The 23,089-nt window shown below is 44.4% G+C and overlaps 1 protein-coding gene across 3 annotated transcripts in view; it reads right to left on the bottom strand.

Moving 5' to 3' along the window:
- The window catches only part of WDFY3 (WD repeat and FYVE domain containing 3), a 1,200,521-nt gene that overhangs the window by 131,652 nt on the left and 1,045,780 nt on the right, over positions 1-23,089 (bottom strand). For all 3 annotated transcript variants that reach the window (XM_069236246.1, XM_069236255.1, XM_069236264.1), the window contains 2 exons: positions 4,143-4,297; positions 1,258-1,416 (listed from right to left, as the gene is read on the bottom strand). In XM_069236246.1, the coding sequence (XP_069092347.1) occupies positions 1,258-1,416; positions 4,143-4,297 (314 nt within the window). The remainder of the gene's footprint in view (positions 1-1,257; positions 1,417-4,142; positions 4,298-23,089) is intronic.

Raw genomic sequence — 23,089 nt, 5'->3', positions numbered from 1 at the left:
AAAGATCAAATCCACACTGTGACTAGCTCTTTGCAGGGCACAGAAACAGCACTTTTTTTTCTCAATGCTTTTCTTGGACGCAGAAGTATTGTGAACTGAAGCACCTGTGTAAAAATCCTTACACCCCCTTTCAACTGCAACCGCATTGTTCACTTCGGTCAGTGGGGTGAAAAGTGCTGGTGGCATAGCTGTATAAGCTGGGCTTCACTTCCTGGCCCCTCTCCTACCTCCCTCCCCAAGCAGACAAAAGTGGATTAAGCTGGTGGACATGGCTAAAAAGGAGCTGGGAAAGGAATAGCTGCCCAGGGCCCTTCGAGTAACACTGCTCACCAGTGTGATTCTTAGCTGTACCTCGGAGGAGATAATACCCTTTAAGGAATTGGGCACCGACAAACTCCTTGCCACCACCCCAACAATAAAAAAAAATACTAAGTCCCGAACAGGGGCAGAAAAAAAAAGAAAAAAAAAAAAGGGGCCAAAAATAAGGACATGTATAAGTCATGAGGACACTCTGTTAACACCTTTTCAAGAGGTATACATGTGATAAGGGCAGCCAAATGGCTAACCACTAATTCAACAGTTTGAATTTACTTATGTGGTTATTATCAGGTAACTAAAATATTAGTAGTATCCAATAACTTTAATGAATGCTATTTTATAACTTTTTCAAAGTTACTAGAGCCATTGTTAATAGTGTTTTTCATGCCATTTATTTTTTTTAAAGCTAGATTTGTTCAAAAGATGCCAAGAAAAACACAATGTCATCTTTTAGGTACAATAATGTTTTCTGTGATTACCTGCTAATGAGGTAAATATATGAGATAATAAATTATTGTTATTTACTAAAGGTAACGTATAGGGATATGTTATTGCCAGCCTAATGTGGACTGATGTTGCTACTGCTATTCTGTTGCACCTCACATATTTTTTGTTTCCTTTGGTTAACAGTGTCTCTCATTTTCAGTGATGCGTTAAATTTTATCGTGCTTCTCAGGTTGCAATCTACTGAATATACTTGTGCCTTGGTAAAGTGACAACTTAAATCTATGATCAGAAATCATTGATGAGTGCACTGGAAGAAGAAAAAAAATAACTCTGCCTCCAACTCTCATATTTGCGTGGTTACTAGTGTAGCAATAGGAATTGGGGTACTATTTAAGGAGTACAATTTTGTGCTTGTCTAATTTCCAAAAAACATGGTTCTCTGCTACTGACTTTATGCATAGTGTGGATACATTTTTACATGTTGCTAGTTACCTGTTTAAGAGCTAGCATTTTAGCTTTTTCTTTGGAAGTTGACATTTCCCACACACAGACCACTGTGCTTGTTCCTCCTGTTATGACCAGCTTCGGGTTTGGACAGATTGCACATAAAATTTGCCCCCATTCCGATAAGCATTCATAAACAATGACAGCCTATAAAAAAATAAAAATAAAGCAAATTAGCGGCCACGTTACACCCTAGAGGTTTGTGACTACTTTTTAACATTCTGTGCACATTACAAAGGTGAACGGCCACAAAGTTGTACGCAGCTAACACAGGTATTGCAAGACAGCTCACATGGACGTAACTTCCGTCAACCCAGAATGTTAGGGAAACAAGAACAAACCTCTGTACATGTTTACTTTGTTCAGAACGGATCAGCACAAGGTTTCAAACTAGGTGACAGCATGTTTCTAAAATAGTTAACATAACAAAGTGTGCCCTGCAGATTGCAAGTAAGCCTATAAGTGATTCTGGGTGAGACACAATACAGATGACCATTATTTGAAATGTATTTACTTCCCCTGGGTATCCTAGCTTTATCACAACATCTATACTTTTCAGTGCTCTTTTCGCCACATTTTCCTTAATCATACCAGTTAAACCCCTTGTTGGTTACTGGCCACACAATATATAAAATAATTTGACTGAAAATGTAACTTCTACTTTTAGTTACAGTAGTTTGTCTGTACTTCTTTCACAAAGTTGCAAAAACATTTTGGTTGGCTATTTCCAGCATAGTTCAGGATCTAATGGATAATATGCCACTTTAGCAGTTCTAAGAAGGTAAAGCAAACCTACTCTACTCCTTGCACACCCAGATGAGCCGAGAGTCTTACGTAAAGTTAACAGTGAACACATTGTTGATCAATCCATCCATCATTATGATATTCTGTAAAGGGTTTAATTTAGCCTTCTTCCAGATCTGGATTTCAGGATAAGACAGGATAAAACGTAAAGAATACTATTCAAAATGTTTAGGCTCTTCACAGCGGAGAAGGCGGACAAGGAAGTGCAGAAGAGTTTCCTCGTCATAAAACACAAACTTTAAAATAAGTTAAAAAAAAATACTCTAATGGTGTTTAGTTAGGACTTTTTAATCTTAGTGAACAAGTCACTTGGGAGTTTGATTAAGGATTAGTTTTTTGAACGATGGTTAGCTGTTGAAAAGTGGAAATGCTTCTATTCCTGTACTACAATTTAACATTAACATGCTGCTTTGGATAACAAAAGTGTATTAGTTTGATATTTAATTAAAATAAATCCAGAGTAAAACTGATTTGTGTACAGATCTTAGTAAAGGGAGCAAGGGAATGACGAAACACAACCTGGCATCAATTAAAAGATCCAATTTCAGAAAGTTGTGCAGCACTGTTCATTAGTCTATTCATAGAGTGTGCTAGGATATAGGTACACAAACATTCAATCATGCCATCCATCCAGGTTTCAGAGATAATTCTTTGCAAGTGCACTGACTATTCATCATCCTAAATTCGAAAGATCTAGGGGCACAATTCTCCTGGCACAGGGCTCCTCCCTATCTTCCTCTGCTGTTGAGAATGGAAAAATACTTCTTACAGTTGAAGCGACGCCTAAAGAGCCAATTTTTCAATTTCTCTTACAGCGCGGACTCTGGGAGGTGGGGGGGAGGGTGGATAGAGGGTGGAATGTGGTGGTGGGGGAGGTCCTCATCTAGGCTTTTCATCTTTAGATACAAAGGCTTTGCTCACTGGATCACTTCTTTTTCATCTTCTTGTATGCCCTCTATGGTATACAGCCTTTAGCAATGTCCTGCTGTTTCTCTTTCCCCAGAGTGCTGATTTGGCAACTTTTGGTTTGAGCACTTTATTCAAACTATACTTAAACACTAATATATTACATACTATGATTTCTGTGCACTTATATGAACTATCAGTGACACAAACTTTTCCAGCAACCTCCTTTACAGTGTGTTCTATCTGCCCTAGTCTTAGATGGCCCTAGCTTGAACAGCTCTGTGAACCTTTATTTCCCTAAACCTTTTAGTAACTGTCAATAATGCATGCTATGTCAGCAGTCTTCTGGACGAATTACACTTTATTTTTCATAGTTTCTAACATGTACTCTCAAGCACACCTGTCTCTGCAGCTGCTTCCTTTCTAGAGGTAATCTCTCTCTCAGCATAAACAGAAGGTCCACTTTGTAATCAAAACTCTTACATTTAAAACCTTGTTGTGAACTTGCTGTAACATGCCATAGTACAAATTGATCCAAGCGAGACCCATAAGCTATGAAAAGCTGATTGTACAGGCGACCTCTGCCTTTCATAAAAAAAGACTCTCTAAACCAGTATTATACTCAAGGATGGTGGAGGTGCAAGATTGTTCCAACAGGCTCCTATAGAAGATACCATTCTTTCCATCTTCTTCGAAAAAGCGACCATGCTTCTTCTGGGCATGTAACTGCTGAAAGCCTGCTATCCATTTTCCTGCTTTGTGAAAAATCATGATTGTATTCCTTAGACATTCCAGCAATCTTCTTAGTGACCCTAAATGGACACAGGCAGCAAAGGAAGGCACTTCCATTACGTTCCCCGGTTCACTCAGCAGGGGAAACAGCACACTTTCACTAGCCACTGAAAATTGACATTGTAGCCCACAGCAGGATGCCCTGAGCATGCACTGGTTCGCCTCACTATCATATGTGCTGCATGATCACCATCTCTCATAGGCACAGTGTGAAGAAGTAGAGCTGGAGTGAAACACAAACAGAGGAAATCCATAATCCTGCCCTACTGTATCTGGGGAGATTTTGACATACATCCCATTTCCTACATAAAAAATAAAAGTGCCCTGATGCTTTCTATGCATTAAATAATTTGGAAAATCAGCTCACAAACCTTGTCTGATTCGTAGGTTCCCAATCGGCAACTGAGGTCTGCGTAGCCCCACGCAAAGGTTTTGTTCCAAGACGGAGGTATTAGAACCTTATTCTGCTCCACTGCCAGGATACCCTTGTCTGTACAAACAATCTGTCCGACTGGTTCTTTAAGTTCTAGAAAGAAGACCAAACACAGACACATTACTGCAAAACTACAGGACAGAAGAAATACTGTAAACACATTAGTGTCATTGCCGCAACAAACATTCTAATTGTACAACATAATATCACCACTTATCATCTTTAATTTCAATGCTACATCAGGTCAAATAGGCATAACATTTTCAGCTGTTACCCAGATGAATTAATATACAATCAGGAATGGTACTTCCTTTCGGGAACAGCATTTTTATACAAAGTGAACAAAAGTGGGTAGAGGTAGATAGGTTTATAGCAGCTGAAGTGTACCAAAGCTTTATTTTTGACAGTAACGCCATTTTTTACAGCACAATAACTGATTAAAAAAAGAAGGTGATAAACAGCAGGTTTTATGGCATTCTTGTTACTTAATACGTTGGACTTCTCTTTGAGGTGTGACTAAAGAGTAACCAATACCGATAGGTGCATTCGTTGACTAAAGTTACATTAATATTGCTTCCTCAATGGCAAGAAATGCAGAAAGAACAGATGATGGACGGAATGCTGAAAAATGCCAGACATTCACACCCAGTTTCAGATCATAGCATAAATCCATCAATGATGGGCAAAAAATGATGGATTTAGGCCCAGATCTGTGACATTCGTTTTGCATTACGCAATGGCAAAAGGCACACTGGATTATTAGATGTTCCAGTACTACGTGCCCCAGCAAATTTGCTGCTACTGCAGTGGAAAAATCAATCTAAACCTTGTGCAGCAAAGATACTCTGTACCGTAGAAATAATTACACTGATGAGCCCCTCTGAAAAGCAAACAAAGTGAAAGTAGTAGTGGCCTTGGCACTAGAGAACTGGAATTCTCTAATGACTGCTGAAGAGCAACAAGAAGCCAAGAGGCCTCTGTGGAAGGAATAACGTTACTTACTCGTAACTCCAGTACCATAGCATTGGTATCTTTCATAGATTGGGAAACCTTTGGTAGTAACACAGAAATGTACTTCTTCCCCCATTTACACTGTCTTGCATCTAAACTTATCCACCTTGTTTTACATGACTCAAACACAAAGATATCAGAAGCCACCTCACCAAGCTGATACCCTGACTGAGGCTTCCAACAAGCATTGGATCTTTCAATGATTCACATTCTTGAATTCAGATTCTCAAAGCAGTACCATATTTCACCTTCACTAAAGAGGCCGGTAGGAGTGAGGCATACTTTATTGAAAAGGTTTCCTAACACTGCCCAACCAACTACCATCTCCTTGTTGCACTGCACATCAATACACTAAAGCTTCGCAAAAGCATGAGTGGTCCTCCATGTTGCTGCATTACAAATCTCATTTAAAGAAATGCCTCCTAATAATGCAGTTGTCGCTGTCATAGTTCTTGTCAAATGTACCCCCACTGACCTCGACAACGGTCTTTTCATTGAGGTGTGCGCGTCATAAAGCATAACACTATCCACCTTCCCACAGTCTGCCTACTGCTTTGCCTTTACTTCCAGAAGGACAAGTTACTTACCCTCGGTAATGCCTTATCTTTTGGAGATTATATCTAGCTGCAGAATCCATATCTTTTTCTCCCAGAATGGATCTGGAAGATTTTTCATGAGCAGCACCCCTGCGCGCCGGTACATGGCATCAATCAGCTTTGCATCCATCGTCTGCGTCATCCGCACTGGAAATTATGCTGCAGTTCCTATAGAGGCACCACTCAGCCATGCTGAAGTCAATTTCTTTGCTGACTTTCCACACCAGAAGTGCAGAACCATAAAGATCACTGACCACTGCTGTCAAAACTAGGGCCCTGAAAATAAAGTACATGCCCCTAGAAACCTGTTTGCAGAGTGGGGGGGGCGGGGGTCTGGATGGAATCTGCAGCTAGACTAAGAGCCTAATTTAGATTTTGGCAGACGGGTTATTTGGTCACAATGGTACGAAATATAAACCCCATAGGACATACTGGGATTTATATTTCAGCGGATGGGATATCCTCCACCGTTGTGAAGGAGTAACTTGTTTACTGAAATCTAAATCAGAGCTGCAGTCTCTACCAGATATAGGAGGTCATTATGAACACGGCGGGATTCCCCGCAGTGTTCATGCTGGCGGTCTAAACATAGACCGCCAGCCCGCTTGAGACCGCCCCGGCCATATAAACAACATTCCACTGGTCCGGCGGGCCGGCAGAAACAGTGTTTCTGCCAGCAGGCCCAGCGGAATGCCGACGGCTCCATGTGGAGCTGTCGTCAATGCCGCAGTGCTGCTGGTGCAGCAGCACCCATCGGACAGTGATCTGCACCCCTTCTGCCAGCCTTTCCATGGCGGGTGAAATTGCCAGGGAATGGCTGGCGGAACAAGGGTTCTTTATCTGTAGGGCAGCGCTGCTTGCAGCGCTGCCCTGTCGGATGAAGAATTCCGCCATCGTCAGGCTGCCTGTCGGTGGTAGCCTGGTGGTGGTCGAGAGCCACCTGTGGCGGTCCCCACTGTGTTCATTATGTGATGGTTGAGACCGCCATGCCGGTGGCGGAAATTTCCGCCGCCGCCAGCATGGCGGTCTCGACCGCCAAGTTCATAGTGAGGGCCATAGTCTCTACCAGAGAAGGCATTACTGAAGGTAAGTAACTTGTCCATCTGACAGAGACTTTTAGCTACAGATTCCTTAACTTTCAATAGATACTGTAGCAATACCATTTCTGAAGGTGGGTCTCCAAACCAATTTCAAACAAGAAAGTGCTGCGGGATGGGCAAAGTGCCCATCCCTACAGACCTGACTGTCCAGGTAGTAGTGTTTGGTAAACATGTGCAGAGATGCCCACTTTGCTGCATAGCAGATGTCCAGGAACAGAATTCTGCATTCTAATGCAGTGGTCGCAGCTTTAGCTCTGGTGGAATGAGCATAAAAAAGCCCTCAAGGGGTTGCTCTCTTCGCCAATGCGTAGCAGAACTTGATACAGAGTACGGCCCAATGAGAGAGGGTTCGCTTCTGCACCACCTGATTTCTCTTCACACCTACATACCCCACGAAGAGTTGGTCGTCCACCCAGAACTCTTTTGTTTGATCAAGGTAGAACGCCAATGCTCTTTTTTGGGGCCAGGTGGACCTCTTCCTTAGAAGGTTTGGGGGGAGTAAAATGTAGGCAAGGTGACTGATTGACCTACAAAAACAGGTGGGACTACTTTTAGCATACAAGAGGCCCTAATGCAAAGCACCACTCTGTCAGGATATATTGAGTGGGCAGCTTAGATGATAAGGCCTGCAGCTCACTCAATCTGCAGACAGATGTAGTTGCCACAAGGAAGGCTGTTTTCAATGTAAGAATCCTGAAGGGGACAGTTGTGAAGAGGCTAGAAAGGAGCACAATTCAAGAAGTTCAGAACCACATTAAGATCCCACTAGGGCTTAATGAATGGGGAAGGAGGGAAGAGATAAGTAAGACCTTTGAGAAACCTGGATGGTTTTAAACAAATTGGGCTGATCAGGCAAGAGCAAAAAAGGCCAAAATGGCAGATAAATAGCCCTTAAGAGAGCCCAAAGCAGAGCCCTGCTGGGCAAAGAAAAAATAAACAGTAGAACCTCAGAAAGAGGAGCAGCAAGGGGATCAACAGACTCATCTGTGCACCATGCCACAAATTTCTTCCAATGACAGGTGTAAACCAACTTGGAGGAGGAATGCGTGGCTGCCAAGATGACGTTAGATTTCCAGAGGAGGGTCAAAAGCTGTCAACTGTTGCCACTCAATATCCATGTAAGACGGTGGAGAGGTTCGGATGAAGAACCCTCCCGTGCTGCTCGGCAGACGTTCTTCCCAAAACGACAGTCTGATTGGAGGATCAATGGACATAGTCAACAGCTTGGGATACCCCACTCTCCATGCCCAGTCTGGAGCCACAGGGGTTTCTTGGGCCCCAACCCTCCCCTGGTGCTGTGACCAAAGATTTTCCCAAAGGGGGAGTCTGATCGGAGGATCGATGGACATGCTCAACAGCTCAGGATACCACACTCACTGTGCCATTGCTGATCTTCTTGAGAACTCTGGGCAGGAGTGGCATGGGCAGGAAAACATAGAGGAGGCCGGAATTCCACTCTAGACAAAACGCATCTCAGAGCAAGAGCTGCTTTGGAAACTACAGCACGCAAAATTGCTGACACTGCACGTTCGCTGCAGAGGAGAACAGATCTACTCAAGGCTCCCCCCACTGCTGAAAAAGACCGTGCACCACCTTTTGGTGGAGTCACCATTTGTGATCTGCTACGCACTGTCGGCTGAGTTAATTTGCTCTGGTGTTCGCTTGACGTTGAACCACCAGGGAAATGCTCTGTTGTTCCAGTCATTTCCATAGGCGTAAAGCATTCTGACAAAGGGTCCACGACCCCACCCACCCTGTTTGTTGCAGTACCACATAGCGGCAGTGTTATCCATGAACACCTGCACTACCCTTCCCTTGATGGAGGTCAGAAAGGCTTTCAATGGCAGTTGGGTCGCCCGGAGCTCCAGCAGATTGATGTAGTCAGGATTCTGTCGGAGACCATAATCCTCTAATCTCCACCTCTCCCAGATGGCCACCCCATCCCAGGAGTGAGGCATCTGTCACTTCTGTTAGAGCTGGTAGGGGAAGAACCTGCCTCTGACCGAATGGTGGTCCATTAACCACCACTGCAGTTCCCTCGAAGATCTGGACCTTGTCAGAGAGACTCCCTTGATGCTGCACCCACTGGAACTTCAGGTCCCACTGCAGAGCCCGCATGTGTCACCAGCAGGATGCAGGAGGCCAGGAGGCCATGAGGCCCACTGGCCTCAAAGTCATTCTCACTGAAATCCAGGATAGAGTCTGAAACATCAGTATCATTACTTGAATATCCTGGACTCGCCAGGCCCTTGTTGTATTTGGGTACCAGAAAGTAGCGGAAAAATCAACAACAGCCTACTTCTGGCATCGGAACCCTCTCCAAGGCTCCCTTGGCCAAGGAAGCCGTACCTTCCTCATGGAGAAGGGAGAAGTGATCCTCTGCCATCAGATCGTGGGATGGTAGGAAGGATGCAGGGGTAGTCTTGGAGGGGAGTAGCCCCTTCGGACTGTCTGCAAAACACACCTGCCTGACGAGATGGATTGGCAGCAAAGCAGATGATGGTGAATCCTGCCGCCAAGTGGACTTAGGTGCGGGTCAGACTAGTAAGGCTTAGAGGCTGTTGCAGAAGGGAGCAGATTGTTCAGACCGCTGGCTACCCGATCCTCGAGGACAGTAGATCCAGTGTCCTCTACCATGCACAGAGTGGGTAGCATGCATGGCACGAGGGCTGGCCAGGAGTGAATGCGGTTGGAGACCCCTTCTGTAGCCATAAAAGGGGCAAAAAAAATACTCTGAGACGAGGGGCCGCAGTGAGGCCCAAGGACCTGGCTGCAGCTCGAGAATCCTTGAAGCGCTCGAGCGCTGAGACTGCCTTGTCTTGGAAGAGACGGATGCCATTAAACGGCATGGCCATCAAAGGGCATGTCCATCAAAGTAGCTTGGCAATCTCCTGAAAAGTCAGATGTCCTCAGCCAGGCGTGAAGCCTCAAGGCCACTGACAAAGAAATCGCTCTGTCTAGTTAGTCAAACGAATCCAGTCCACAACAGATTGTTAACTTTGTTTCGTCTCTCCCATCGGCAACAGCCTGAGAGAGTACACCCCAGGCCTCCCTTTGGATCTGTGGAAGCACTTGTGCAACCGTATCCCACAGCTTGTAGGATTAACGGTCCAAAAAGCATGGTGTTTATGGACACAGAATTCTCCGGATCCACTCTGACGCCTGTGGGAAATTCAAAGGTAAACAATCTGCAACTACAAGTCTCTAACAGATTCCACCTTACTGGTGTATCTACTCCTACAGTGGCCATCATGTACAGCAGCAACCAGTTTCATCAAAGACCTGAAGCAATTAAAAAACATCTCTCAGAGTGGAAGGAGCATAATGGGATCCTTCTATGGACTTCGAGCTTTTAGTATCATCACAAACGTTATGAAGCCCCTGGGGTGCTTTGTAGCTGGTTTTACACATAGAGACTCTGCTGGGCAACATGGAAGGCTATGATGTAACTCTCACACTCATAAGTGCTCCTTACAACGGTATCTGCATATCAGGTTGCATACAATTCATGTGCGTAAAATGTAGTAATTTGGACTCACTACATGTCAGTTTCCAACATGTGCAACATTTAGCCTTGTGGTAAATATAGCCTCATAGCGTGTCTGGCTGTATTCCAAAATGTCAGAAGTCTAGCTTAACAGTTTCTTTCAAACAGTAACGATTGTTCTCAAAACACCAAAATAATACTGAGATTATGTTTCTTCTTGGGCTACTTTAAAGAACCTATTTTCCCCAATGTGTAGAGGTCGGGTACATTTATCCATTTTTAAGGTCTCCATTTCAAATGTGTACAGTGCCAACTTTAGCCTACTTCAGTGGTTTTGTAAACTTTCTTTTTTATGGGTGAAGAGAGAAGATTTTTAGGTCCAGTGGTGCCTGACAAAGTAAACAGGCATTATGAAACACACAAACTAACTGCGCTGTCTGTTCTGTTTCACCCCTGTCTGTGTGGATTTACTCCTTCCAGCCTTTGGCTAGCCGATGTTCAGTCATCAGGAGGCAAATAAACAATCAACTGCTTATGAACGTGGGAGGGACCGACAAGTATCCTTCCATTTACCCTATATCAAATAAAAGGAAATTGTAATTGCAGACATGGATAGGGAGCGCAATGGTTCTGTGGTGCAAGGGTTAAGCAACATTGAAGCTGATGAATAATAGAGGGTGCATGGGTGACCCTGTATGTGACTTGGAGTTCCCTGGCACGGAATGCCCCAAGTACAATGGGATGAGTTGCTAGATGGAGTGGGAGAGAAACAGCACTATTGGGTACATCTTCCAGGGTTAGTCAAATTGCTGGAAAGCCCCAAGGGTAGGGTCATAAAACATAAAACAGAGGAGCCCCAGTATCTAAAAGTGGTTTGTCAGTTGAGCTGTCTGGAATGAAATATTTGTTAACAGGTCCATCGCTAAGAGTTGCCATCGTTTTTAAAAATTAGAGTTCACTCTTTCTCTGAAATAGTACAATAAGTTGCCTTGTCAACCCCAGCATAAGCAGTGTTAATGCCTAGTCTTGTGAGGTAATGTGCTCTAGGACTTCTGATCTTATTCCCAGGATTGTGAATGTTGTATTGGCTGGGAAGAGATAGCCCGAGACCCCTTTGATAGTCACCAGGGTTCCCATTCAAAATAGATTACTGAGCAGGACCACCAGATATGGATAAAGTTTCTTCTGAACTCACCACATGTCCAGCATTCATCCGGGTTGGATTGGAAGGCACAAAGGCATCATGTATCATTGGTACATTATTTTGTATTCTAATTCCCTTTAGAAGATGTTTCAATTGTTCCTGTGAGTGTCAGGCCAACGTCCTGGCCATGGCTTGTCTGTGATCACCCCCGGCCCATCTGTTAACCAGCCCACTAAGCTGGAAAAATCCCTATAAATGCTGGAGACCAAACTCCTTGAACCGAAGTGTGCTTGAACTTGATTGCACTGTGGGGACCTGAACCCAGGTCCCCACAAGGCACTGCCTTCTAAATGATAAAAAAAGACATCAGGAACATCCGTGTCGATTTTTCCAACTCTTTAAAAAATTGCCTTGTGGGGACCTGTGTTTCATTAAGTGTGTTTATATTTGTGGTCCGCTCTGCCCCGGTAGACAGGAGCGGTACTGCAGTCTTAAACACACTTTGCATTTAAACACACTTTGCTCACCAGAAACACACACCATCAGCAGAAAGGACAGCCATTTCAAAGTAAAAGCAGCATGACCCTGTGTTTATCCAAATATGTGTCATTCAAATTACTCTTTTCTCTATTAAAATAAAACTTTAATGACATGAAGATTTTGAATGTAGATGTTTTTGCTCTAAAATTGTTAGTGGTTTTATAAACATTGCTAAAAAATAATTTGGGTCAGTTGGTTTAGTTCCAAATCCTAGAATACCTCACTATTGATTTTTGATCCTTATCGGCAATTAAAGAATGATGATGCATTACAAGGTGATACAGTATAAACAGAATAAATAGATTTGAGCGTTTTTGGCAAGTAACCTGTAGGCATCAATGTCTATTGTTACATTTTAACTCTTGCACCGGAAATTCAGAGTCTTAGTATTGCTTTGCCTTTATGTAAATTTTAACATGCACCAGGGAATTTGTTCTTTTAAATGATGTTCTTGATGAGTGAGAGACTAGCATTGTATTACAGTAAGTGCTACATTTTCACAACCAGCGAACTGAAGCAATGTTAGGCCCACAGCATGGGGAAGTTTATTTTTAACAGAAAAGGCATGTCCATATAATATTAGTGAACTTCTTTGAACAGTGGTTCCCAACCTGTGGTCCGGGGACCCCTGGGGGTCCGCAAAGCCTTCTCAGGGGGTCTGCGACTGCTTGAAAAACAAAACATTATTAATAGATTAGGGGCCACATGTACGAAAATCAGGTTTTGCGACTCGCAAATTGCGAGTCAAATCCTGATGTACAACACTGTGTCATTGACACTGTTTGCCATTCCCAATTAGGTCGCAAATGACCTATCTCATGAATATTCATTGGGTAGGTCGCAATTTGCGACCCCATTGGGAATGGCCACCCTCACAGCAATGGTGGTCTGATGGAGTCAGAAGACCACAATGTCTGTGACTGCTTTGAAATAAAGCAGTTTTTTTTTTTTTTATGCAGCCAGTTTTCCTTAAAGAAAAACGAGATGCATTTCAAAATCAAAAATAAAACGTTTTCTTTTCATTTTTTCAGAGCAGGAAGTGGTCCCGATACTTTTGATATTTACTAGTAAGACGTTTTTCTACTTTTGCTAGCTTTGATTCATTATAAACCAGAACGTAAAATTATGTGGACTTTAAGGCTTTAAGGTTTTATTTGGTGTGGCTCACAAAGGTTTTCTTTCCTAAGCCATCACAGTTTTGTGTATATTATACACTTTTGTGTAGACATTTGTATAGTTTCGACATGTTAATTAAATATTGTTCTTTCAGTTTCTTGGCATTGTCATGTTATCATGGGTCTCCATTGGGACATAGGGGCAGATTTAAGAGCCACTTTCACCATAATATTGCCATATTAGTGTAATTGTTTTACACTAATGTGGCAATGTTATGGCAAAAATGCTGCACCAGATTTACAAAGTGGAGCAATGCATACATTGCGCCATTTTATAACGCCTTGCACCACATTATGCCTGCACCAGGCATAATGTATGCAAGGGGGGTATATGGGGATGAATAAATGGTGCGAAGAAATCTAAAAGATAATTGTTTTTGGCACTTTTAACGCCTGCCCAGAGCAGGTGTTAAAAGGGGGCATGCCATTGTTTATAAATGGGCCACTAACCCTGAACAGTACATCAATAGCGTAAAACCTTCTGACGCTAATGCCCCCTATCCTGCGCCATGGTGCGCTGTATTTTAAATATGGCGCACACATGGTGGCGGTAGTGGGGAGCTAAGGGGCACAAGGAAAGTGGCACTGCACTAGGTGCAGCGCAACATGTTTTTTAAAATCTGCCCATAGTCTCTCGGTAGAGACCATTCACTCTTGTGTATTGGGTATTTAATAGTCCTCCCTCTTTAGGATGTTCTAATGCTTTTGAGTTACTATTTAGCAATTCCTTCTTTCTGAAGGAATGAACCATCTTACGGGGGTACATTTTCTTCTCTGCAAGGATATTCGTATTCATTGTACATGAGGGCAATATGGGTTTGCCTCATCATGTCGACTTTTTGTAGAATACTTTTATTTCTTTATAAAGGATCATTGCTCTTCTAGGTGACAACTGTTTTCATCATTTGACTCACCCTAGCTGTTGTAGTTTGGGTTCACACTTTGTGAAGTGTTGTCCTTAGAGGGAATATAAAAAATCAGTTGGATTAATTTTCTTACAGAATCTTTTACATGATTTTGTTTAAGAATGGAGACTTTTGTTGTATCTTCTATACATGGGTCTCAATTAGTATAATAGGGTCACAGACTAACCTTGGTCTTTGCCAGACTATCAAGGCTTTTCCATACCTACTATCTTATTTAACCTTATATTACTATTGCCTGAGGATGGCATCTCAAGCAAATTGCACTACTCTGATGGTTTAGAGGGCTGTTGGTTTCCTTATCGGTATAATATCCACTATAGGTAGCATTCTATTAAGTCAGTATTGTCTGACTAATTACTCTGTGGTTTCTTTATATCTTTTGTTAAGTACATAGGCGGTTATTTATTTTACTCCCATGTCAGTATAAATATTAGGGATATCCTAAAACTATTTGTATTATCTCTAGTTAAGTTTCCTAGGGAAAAGTCTGCTTAAATGTTAATGGTTGCTATTATTGTCTTCAACTTCTTTTTAAAGTGAGCATTTTTTTCTGCTTTCTCCACAGGAGATGCTCATTCTCTGTGTTTGTGGAGTAGGTCTGGTTAGAGTATACCCTTATATGACAAATAGATATTGCTCAATGGTGGGGCCTGCTGCTCTGTGTTCCAAGAGTATCACAAATGCAGTTTTGTGGCTGGATATAAGAGCAAATACATTTATCTTCATTAGGTCATTTGGCAAAATTGTCCTTCTGTCACGGGTAGCATTGTTTTCCAAATTTACTCATTGTATCTTTCAGTACTGTGGTCCTTTCCACAGTTCTTATGGGATGATCATGCATGGGTTCAGATTCCATTAAGGGTGCAAATAGTTTTGTATTCATATTGTTGGTTGGCTGCTGACACCGATGGGTCATACTAACATAGATAATTTTATTTCTTTCGCTTTTTAATGTCTTAGGACTTTATTTACCTGTAGTTCCTTCCGCATGTTTTATATTGTAGAAATGTTTGGTGTTTTATCCTGTTCTGGAATGGTTTTGTTCTAGTGAGAGACTTTTAGTGGTCTCTGTAATGAGTGATGTTATTTTCATTTGAATGACTTTCTTACTGTGGTCCTTTACACAGTTCGTTTAGTAAAGACTCCTATATATACTTATGAACGTGCAGTCTATTTCTCTTGTTCTAGACAGTTTTTTTTCAGGATAGAGACTCTCAATGGAATCAGTTTGCAAATCCTCCTCCAGGGATGGTATGTCTTTGGTATCTGTGGTTTTTTATCAAAGAAATACACTCCTCTTAGGATTTCTGGTGGGAATTTCTCAGGATTGTTTTGAGTGTGTATGCAGTGCGTCCAGTGTAGTTTCAACTATGGTAGGTGTAGGAGGTCTAAGATGATATGTAGTAGATTTACACAAATTCCTGGATGCAACTGCCTTTGGCTCTACTAACAACCCGCCTGTTACAATGTAAGCGATGAACAAGTTAGTTACCTAGGGTAATATTTTTTCTGTTGAGCACCACCTACAGGTTCATCCCCGTTTGAACTCCCTCAGGGATAAAACTGGATCTAGAAACCTTTCCAGCAATTGTTACTGCATGCCAATAGGTGGCATCATCGGAATGACAACTTTGTCTCACCAGTGGAAATATGCGTCACCCGTGCATGCTGACAATTGTTAACCATAAAGCATTCCATGCCCTAAGACATGTAGCATCAGTAACGGGCAGTATGCAGAATCTAACATGGAACCTTATTAAAATCTAGAAGTTCACTACAGAGAACGAAGGAGGCGGGCACACATTAGGCAATTTGCAGTTAAACTATCCTCCAGAATGAGCTATACCAAAGGTAAGTAACTTTTTCTTATGATGAATATTTTTAGCTCCACATTCCTCACCTTTTGAGTAGATACCAAAGCAGTACCTTCCCTAAGGAGGCAGGTCTGATGAGTGGAAATCCAGCAGGATTGGAGTTGGCAAAATGTCCCTCTCTGCAAACCCGCAAATCAAGATAGTAATGTGGGACGTAGCCAAGCAAGATGGCTGGCTAGACGTACCCCTTCGAGCTCCCATCCCCACTCATTTTATTCTGCATCGTCTCCACTCATATTTTATCCTGTTTTATACTGTCATCATGCAGCAATCCACCCCTCTGCCCCCCCCGGACAGGCCCGCGCTGCATCCCTGGTGGTCGAGAATCCCTGATTGCAGGCCGTGGGCAGTTGAGTGATGGAATGGCGACAAGCGCCTGAGTGAGGTGGAGGGGGCCCGGTGGGCCACACGGAGGGGAGGAGCAGTCTGTCGATGTTCGAGATACCTCCTGTCATCCATCATGTGGGGCCAGGATCTGAAATGCCGGCCTTGCCTCATGTGAAGTGGCATGGGTATCGGCCCCTCATGACACACTGTAATCAGAGCTCTAGAGACTGTGGACTCTTCTGGGCATTGTTTACAAGGCCTGCAGCGATACTCCATTACTCGGGGGTAGGGTTTCCCTTACTTGTTAGTGTTTAATGCCACTCTCTGGCTGCTTAAACTACGGACCCTGCTATGATCCCTGATTGTGGACTAGTACTTTTTCACATTTAAGGCACATACTAAGATTGCACCTCCCCAGACACTGCAGTGCCTACTTGATAGTGTGGGGGCACCTACTGTGCTTGTGGCACGGCGCATGGACCGTGAGATCCCTCATATCATTGATCTCTCCACTCATAATCCATGTGTTGATAACGATGATTCCGGAGTCCAGGAGGGGCTCAATCAAGAGTTCTACTCAGACCCTGACAAGCCGTGGTTGTGAGGTGCCGCTCTGACGGCTACTGAGTCGATATGATGAACAACAGAGGCCATAAGATGCAGCAAACAAATAAAATTGTTAAATGTACACAATCATTGCCGCCACCGAGGCCGGTTGTGGGGAGCTCTGATGGCGAACCCCCAGGGGCGACGGAGAGAGGTGGAATGCCTGCCCCTCCATGACTGACCTTACGGCCGCAATTCAGGGCTTAAAGACTGAGGCGGTCTATAAAATCAACAGAGTCACCATTGAGGTCAATTTGCTCTGCATAGTTTTGTGCAAAATCTCGGAGGGCCTGGCTGACACCCAGAAGAATGTGGAGGCCCTGCAACAGGAGGTACGTGACCTCCATTCCACAGTGAACGACCTCCAGAAACTGATGGTGCATTTGGACAAATGGGTGGAGGATGCAGGGAGCTGCTCCTGTGAGAACAATATCCACTTTGTGGGGTTCTTTGAAAAGGCAGAGGGGCCCTCCACGGAAATATTCCTAGAGGATGTATAACTACATCCGTCATGCCCAAAAAAAACTCTACATTTTTTCAAGCTTGAGGGAGCCCATAGGCCGTTGGCCCACCGCCGAGGGCTGCCCCCCCCCACCCTCCAAAAGAGCAAAACTTGCAAGGGAAACCAATATCCATTTTTCCAAACTATACCCTGCGGGAACAGGAACAAAGAAAATCATTTCTGGCTGTCAAACAATGGATTTGCGAATTGTTAGACACACTTCCACAATCAATGGAAAATTGTCAATATCAGCAGGGCTGGAATCCTCATTCTGCTTTGTAATGGCCCACCTGTCTTGGTCACCGCAAAACTAGATGAAAAAGCTGCAGCGACAGACGCTCCTCCAGTACAATCAAGGTTTGTGCCGATGGCACACTAAAAGAATCCATGCAGCGGCTCATCCAGGAATACTCTTTTTAGCAACACTGCAGTGCTCCTGAGTCCTCTAATGATAGTACTAGTATAGATTGACTCCATTTATTGATCTCGACCTGCACATACTTTTTAATGTTGGCCTATGATTGAACGACTGCCTGGGGCTCAAGAGGAGTTACCAGAATCGTAGTCCTGATGCCTCCCCAAGGGGCCGCATATGAGGCCACTTGGGGGAATGCCTGAAACTAGTCATCTATTGTAGGAAGTTGTCTCTGCATATATAATATATCATATGGAGATATAGTGTGTACAGAGCCAAGGGGTTCCCCAGAGGCTTAACAGATGCTAAAGTAGATAATACTAATGCTCTCTTTTGTGGTAGTGTGGTCGAGAAGTTCGGCTTTTCAGAGGGAAGTGCAAAATATTTGTTGTACACACTCAGTCAATAAATGAGGCACACACTAAATGACTAACTCCAGGCCAATTGTGTTTATATAGCAAAAATGTATTTTGTTACTTTATTCCTAGAACCAAAAAGATCTTGTTGCAGGTATGTACATTAGCAAGTAAGTATAAAGCGTATGTATCAACAGCACTTTGTTTCAATTTGGGAAAGAAAATGGCAAGTAACACTTTTCACTTTAAAAAGTTGACAGTGCAATTTTCAACACAGTGAGGGGGGGGTCTGGGAGGGAGAATGTGTCAGTACAGTTTTGTGGTAAGTACTCAACTTACAGTTCCAGTCTCTGGGAGTAAGGATGTCCACAGGTCAAGGTTCAAGTTGACCTCAAACGTAGACCACCAGCAACACGGGGCTGGCCGGGTGCAGAGGTCAAAGTTGGTGTTGGATTTAAAATTGGAACCTATAGAGACTGGGGGCACTCGGAAACAGATCTACAAGTATGTAGGTACCCTTTGACTTTGGAGGGCAGACCTGAGGGGTTTAGGTGAACAGTGGGGAGGATTGGGAAGGGGGTATGGTACACAGGTCAGTACCAAAGACATACCCTCAGCAGCACAGGGGTGGCTGTGTGTAGGGTGCAAACACTGCGTTGGGCTCCCAATGTTTTTTAATAGGGAGACCCCAGGGTCACAAAGATACTGCAGGCTGGGTCAAGGGGGTCGGTTCTGGGAAACCATAGGCTGGACAAGGAGGAGGGCCTCCTGTTGAACATTGCTGTACAGTGGTCGGCTTCCCCAAGGCCAGAGGGCTGGGGGTGCAGGCGTATCGTAGACGTCGGAAATCTTCATCTGGTTCTCATGTGGTCTGGGGGGTCCTCCAGATTTAGGCTGCAGGAGTTTTTGTGTTGGACAGGAGGGGTAAACCCAGGCTGGACACATGGTCAGAATAGCCTGTGGTCCGGCTCTGGACTGATGGGCCACCTGGACACGGGTCATGTGCGATGGGTGCAGAGTGGGCAGGACTTGTGGTTCTGATGTTCTTCTTGACATTTCTTGTGGACAGGGCCTCTGTCCTCTGGAGTTCCTGGTCCTCTGGTGGGCAGGCAGTCCTCTGGGGGTTTGGAGAGGTTGCTGGTCCTGCAGGATGTGTCACCTTCTTGTAACAGGGCTTCTGAAGCTACAGAGAGGCTGGTAGGGCTGGGGACAAGTCAGTTGGTGTCTGAAGTCTTCTCTGCTGGGGTCAACTTAGCAGTCCTTTTTTTCTTCTTTTCATTTTGAGGTTGCCAGGAATCTGGTGAGCTAGGTTCAGGGTAATCCTTAAATCCTAGATTTAGGGGTGTTACAGGAGTCAGAGGGCAGTAATCAATGGCCACTGTCCCTGAGGGTGGCTACACCGTTCCTATGCCCACTCCTTTTGGGGAGGAGGGCACACTCCTAACCCTATTAGTCCCCGTCTCCCAAACCAAGATGAGGATTCTACAGTGGGTGGGCAATTCAGCTCTGGACACCTTAGGGGTGGTCCTAACTGGAGCGTCACTCCTTCCTGTTTTACCTCATTATTTCCACTGGACATGATGCTAAAAGTGGGGCTTTGTCCAGTGGGTTGGGCTGGAGAGCCCTGGGGCACTGTAAAAGGAGGCCTGAACCTTTGAGGCTCACCACCAAATGTTACAGTTCCTGCAGGGGGAGGTGAGAAGCACCTCTACCCAGAGCAGGCGTTGTTTCTGGCCTCAGAGAGCACAAAGACTCTCACCCCATGAGATCCGAAACCTGTCTTTTAGTGACAGGCTGGTACAGACTGGTCAGCCTTACACTAAATGGTTGGTTAAAATACAGGGGGCATCTGTAAGATGCCCTCTGGGTGCATTGTACAATAAATCCAACACTGGCATCAGTTCCAATTGTGGAAACAATGGTACAATTTTAGGGAAAGAACACCGGTGCTGGGGCCTGGTAAGCAGGATCCCAGCACACCCTCAATCAAGTCAGCATCAATAGCAGGCAAAAAAAGGGGGGGTAACCATGGCATAAAGGGCCACTTTTTAACATCTATAGCTTACCGTATGATTTGCATGGGACTGTGGTCGAGCGACATGGTCTGGGATGGTTCTGAATTATATTAATCCCACTTTTTTTTATTTTTTATGAATCCCCTTAGGGACATGAGTCTCTACATATGAGTAGGGGGATACGAAGTAGAGGCTTGAGTGTGGTCTGCCTCGCAACCTTTCCAGGGTCCTCCCCTCTTGTATAGCACACAACGTTTTACTATTGTTAATGGGTTGATGTAATAAGGGATTTTGGTTTTGCCCTTGTAGAGAGGATAATTGGGTGGTCTCTACAGGTGCATAGGTGTATAGGTGTATGTGGTAGGGGTGCCCAGGGGATTGGGGGTGGGAGGGGCAGAGGAGTTTTAGGTATCAGAGTTTGGGTTGTTGAAGTATATTGTTCAATATATGTCCGTGTTCATTGCATCTGTGTATGTGATAGTCACTGGCATCTTGATAATCCTTTTCCTGGCTGGGGTGGTAAAGCAGTTTGGGGGATAGAAATGGGATTTGTAAATATACTATTCCAAACACCACATGGACCCCAACACTAAGTTTATAACATGGAACGTCTGGAGTACTTCTCATTTGGAGAAACGTAGATGTGTACATGCCTACTTAAGACAATGTAGGTCCTCAAAAGCTTTTCTGCAGGAGACCCATATATGGGGGGGGGTTTGTGTTCGGTCTCTTAAAAGACAATGGAGGGGACATATCTACGCTACTTCATACTATGCCGCGGGGGTATTGATATGGGTGGCCCAAGGAGACCCTTTCATACCCTGGGACCACATACTGGACCCAGAGGGCCGATTCATGATATTATATGGCTTGCTGGGACGTCATGAACTATTCCTGATTAACGTGTACGCACCTAATCCTGATTGTTTTACCTTTTTCACATCAGTGGCCCAGGCTGCTGCTCCTTTTCTCAATGCTGATGTCCTACTGGCGGGCAACTGTAATCGTGTCTTAAATGGTGACTTAGACCATTACCACCACCCTCAATCCCCCTACCCCCCTGATTGCATTCTAAATCCCACATGACCGACAACCTCGGTATATTGATGAGGGATCTGGGACTTAGGGATATATGGAGGATCCGCAACCCTGACATCCTGCAGTTCTCTTGTTATACCCCTGCAGCAGGCACTCGTAGTCGCCTAGATTTTTATTTAATATCACAGGCCAATACGGTATATCGTTCGGGGTTTCTTTCTGATTACTTCCAGGTGCTCCTCACTCTTGGGAAAATGCACCAGGAGACCACCCATACCACTGTGGCGCATTCATGCGACAGTTCTTTCCGATCCCCACTTTGAACAGATGGTTGTGCAATCACTGTCCCTCTACTATCAAGAAAACAGTGGTACATCAACTATTAAAGCGACGGACTGGGAGGCAATGAAATCCGTACTGCTAGGAGTCTTTCTCAAAATGGAATATGGGTCTGCAAACAACTATAGAGGGACACCCAGCCCGTCGAAAAAGACTTGGGAGCAATCTAACAGGATCTTCTGCCAGACCGCCTGGAAGAATGGAGTAGAACCCGTAGAACAGACCATGGGCCCTCCTAGAAAAACATCTACACACAGCTCGTCAACAATGTCTCCAGGCTGAAGGCAATAAGACTGGAGCCATGCTGGTCAAACAGGAAGATTTTCATAACCCTATTGTGTCCATGACCCACACTAGTGGCCAACTGGTCTATTCTCAAAGCGCCATCAATGATATATTTCTTTTCCATCTCAGCTTATGTTATGCCCCCCGCCACATATGCGCATAAACAAAATTGAGAACTACCTATCCCAGGTGTCTCTTCCCACACTCACCCTGATGCCTGAGAAAAACTTGACCGGCCTCTTACTAGGGAGAAAAAAAACACAGCAATCTGTTCCCTCAAAGCTTGGAAGGCTCCTGGTAGAGCCTGCTTCCCTGCAGCGTTTTACCGCAAGTATGCCAATATATTAGCGGACAAACTCCTAAAGGTACATGAGGAATCAATACAATGTGGTTGCCTTCCCCTACCATGCACGAGGCCGCCATAATGAAAATGTCACTTACCCAGTGCACATCTGTTCGTGGCATCAGTCGCTGTAGATTCGCATGTTTTGCATAGCTCGCCATCTGGTGTTGGGTCGGAGTGTTACAAGTTGTTTTTCTTCGAAGAAGTCTTTCGAGTCACGGGACCGAGTGACTCCTCCTTTTGTCTCCATTGCGCATGGGCGTCGACTCCATCTTCGATTGTTTTTCCCCGCAGAGGGTGAGGTAGGAGTTGTATTGTAGTAATAGTGGCCATGCAATGGAGTGACTAAGTATGTACCTATTTAAGGTTAGAATAATATATATACAAATAGTTGAAGGTACCTTCCGAACTGCTACAGGCTCCCGGGGAGGCGGGTGGGCACATGCGAATCTACGGCGACTGATGCCACGAACAGATGTACACTGGGTAAGTGACATTTTCAGTTCGATGGCATCTGTCGCTGTAGATACGCATGTTTTGCATAGACTAGTAAGCAGTTATCTCCCCAAAGCGGTGGCTCAGCCTGTAGGAGTGGGAGTAGTCTGAAACAATGTTTTTAATACGGCTTGACCTACTGTGGCTTGTTGTGCGGATAACACGTCTACACAGTAGTGCTTGGTGAATGTGTGAGGCGTAGACCATGTGGCTGCCTTACATATTTCTTGCATTGGGATGTTTCCTAGAAAGGCCATGGTAGCACCTTTCTTTCTGGTTGAGTGTGCCCTTGGTGTAATGGGCAGTTGTCG

This window comes from Pleurodeles waltl, chromosome 1_2 (genome assembly GCF_031143425.1).
Source record: "Pleurodeles waltl isolate 20211129_DDA chromosome 1_2, aPleWal1.hap1.20221129, whole genome shotgun sequence".
NCBI classification, from domain to species: domain Eukaryota; kingdom Metazoa; phylum Chordata; class Amphibia; order Caudata; family Salamandridae; genus Pleurodeles; species Pleurodeles waltl.
This window is presented reverse-complemented; position numbering and strand designations above follow the sequence as displayed.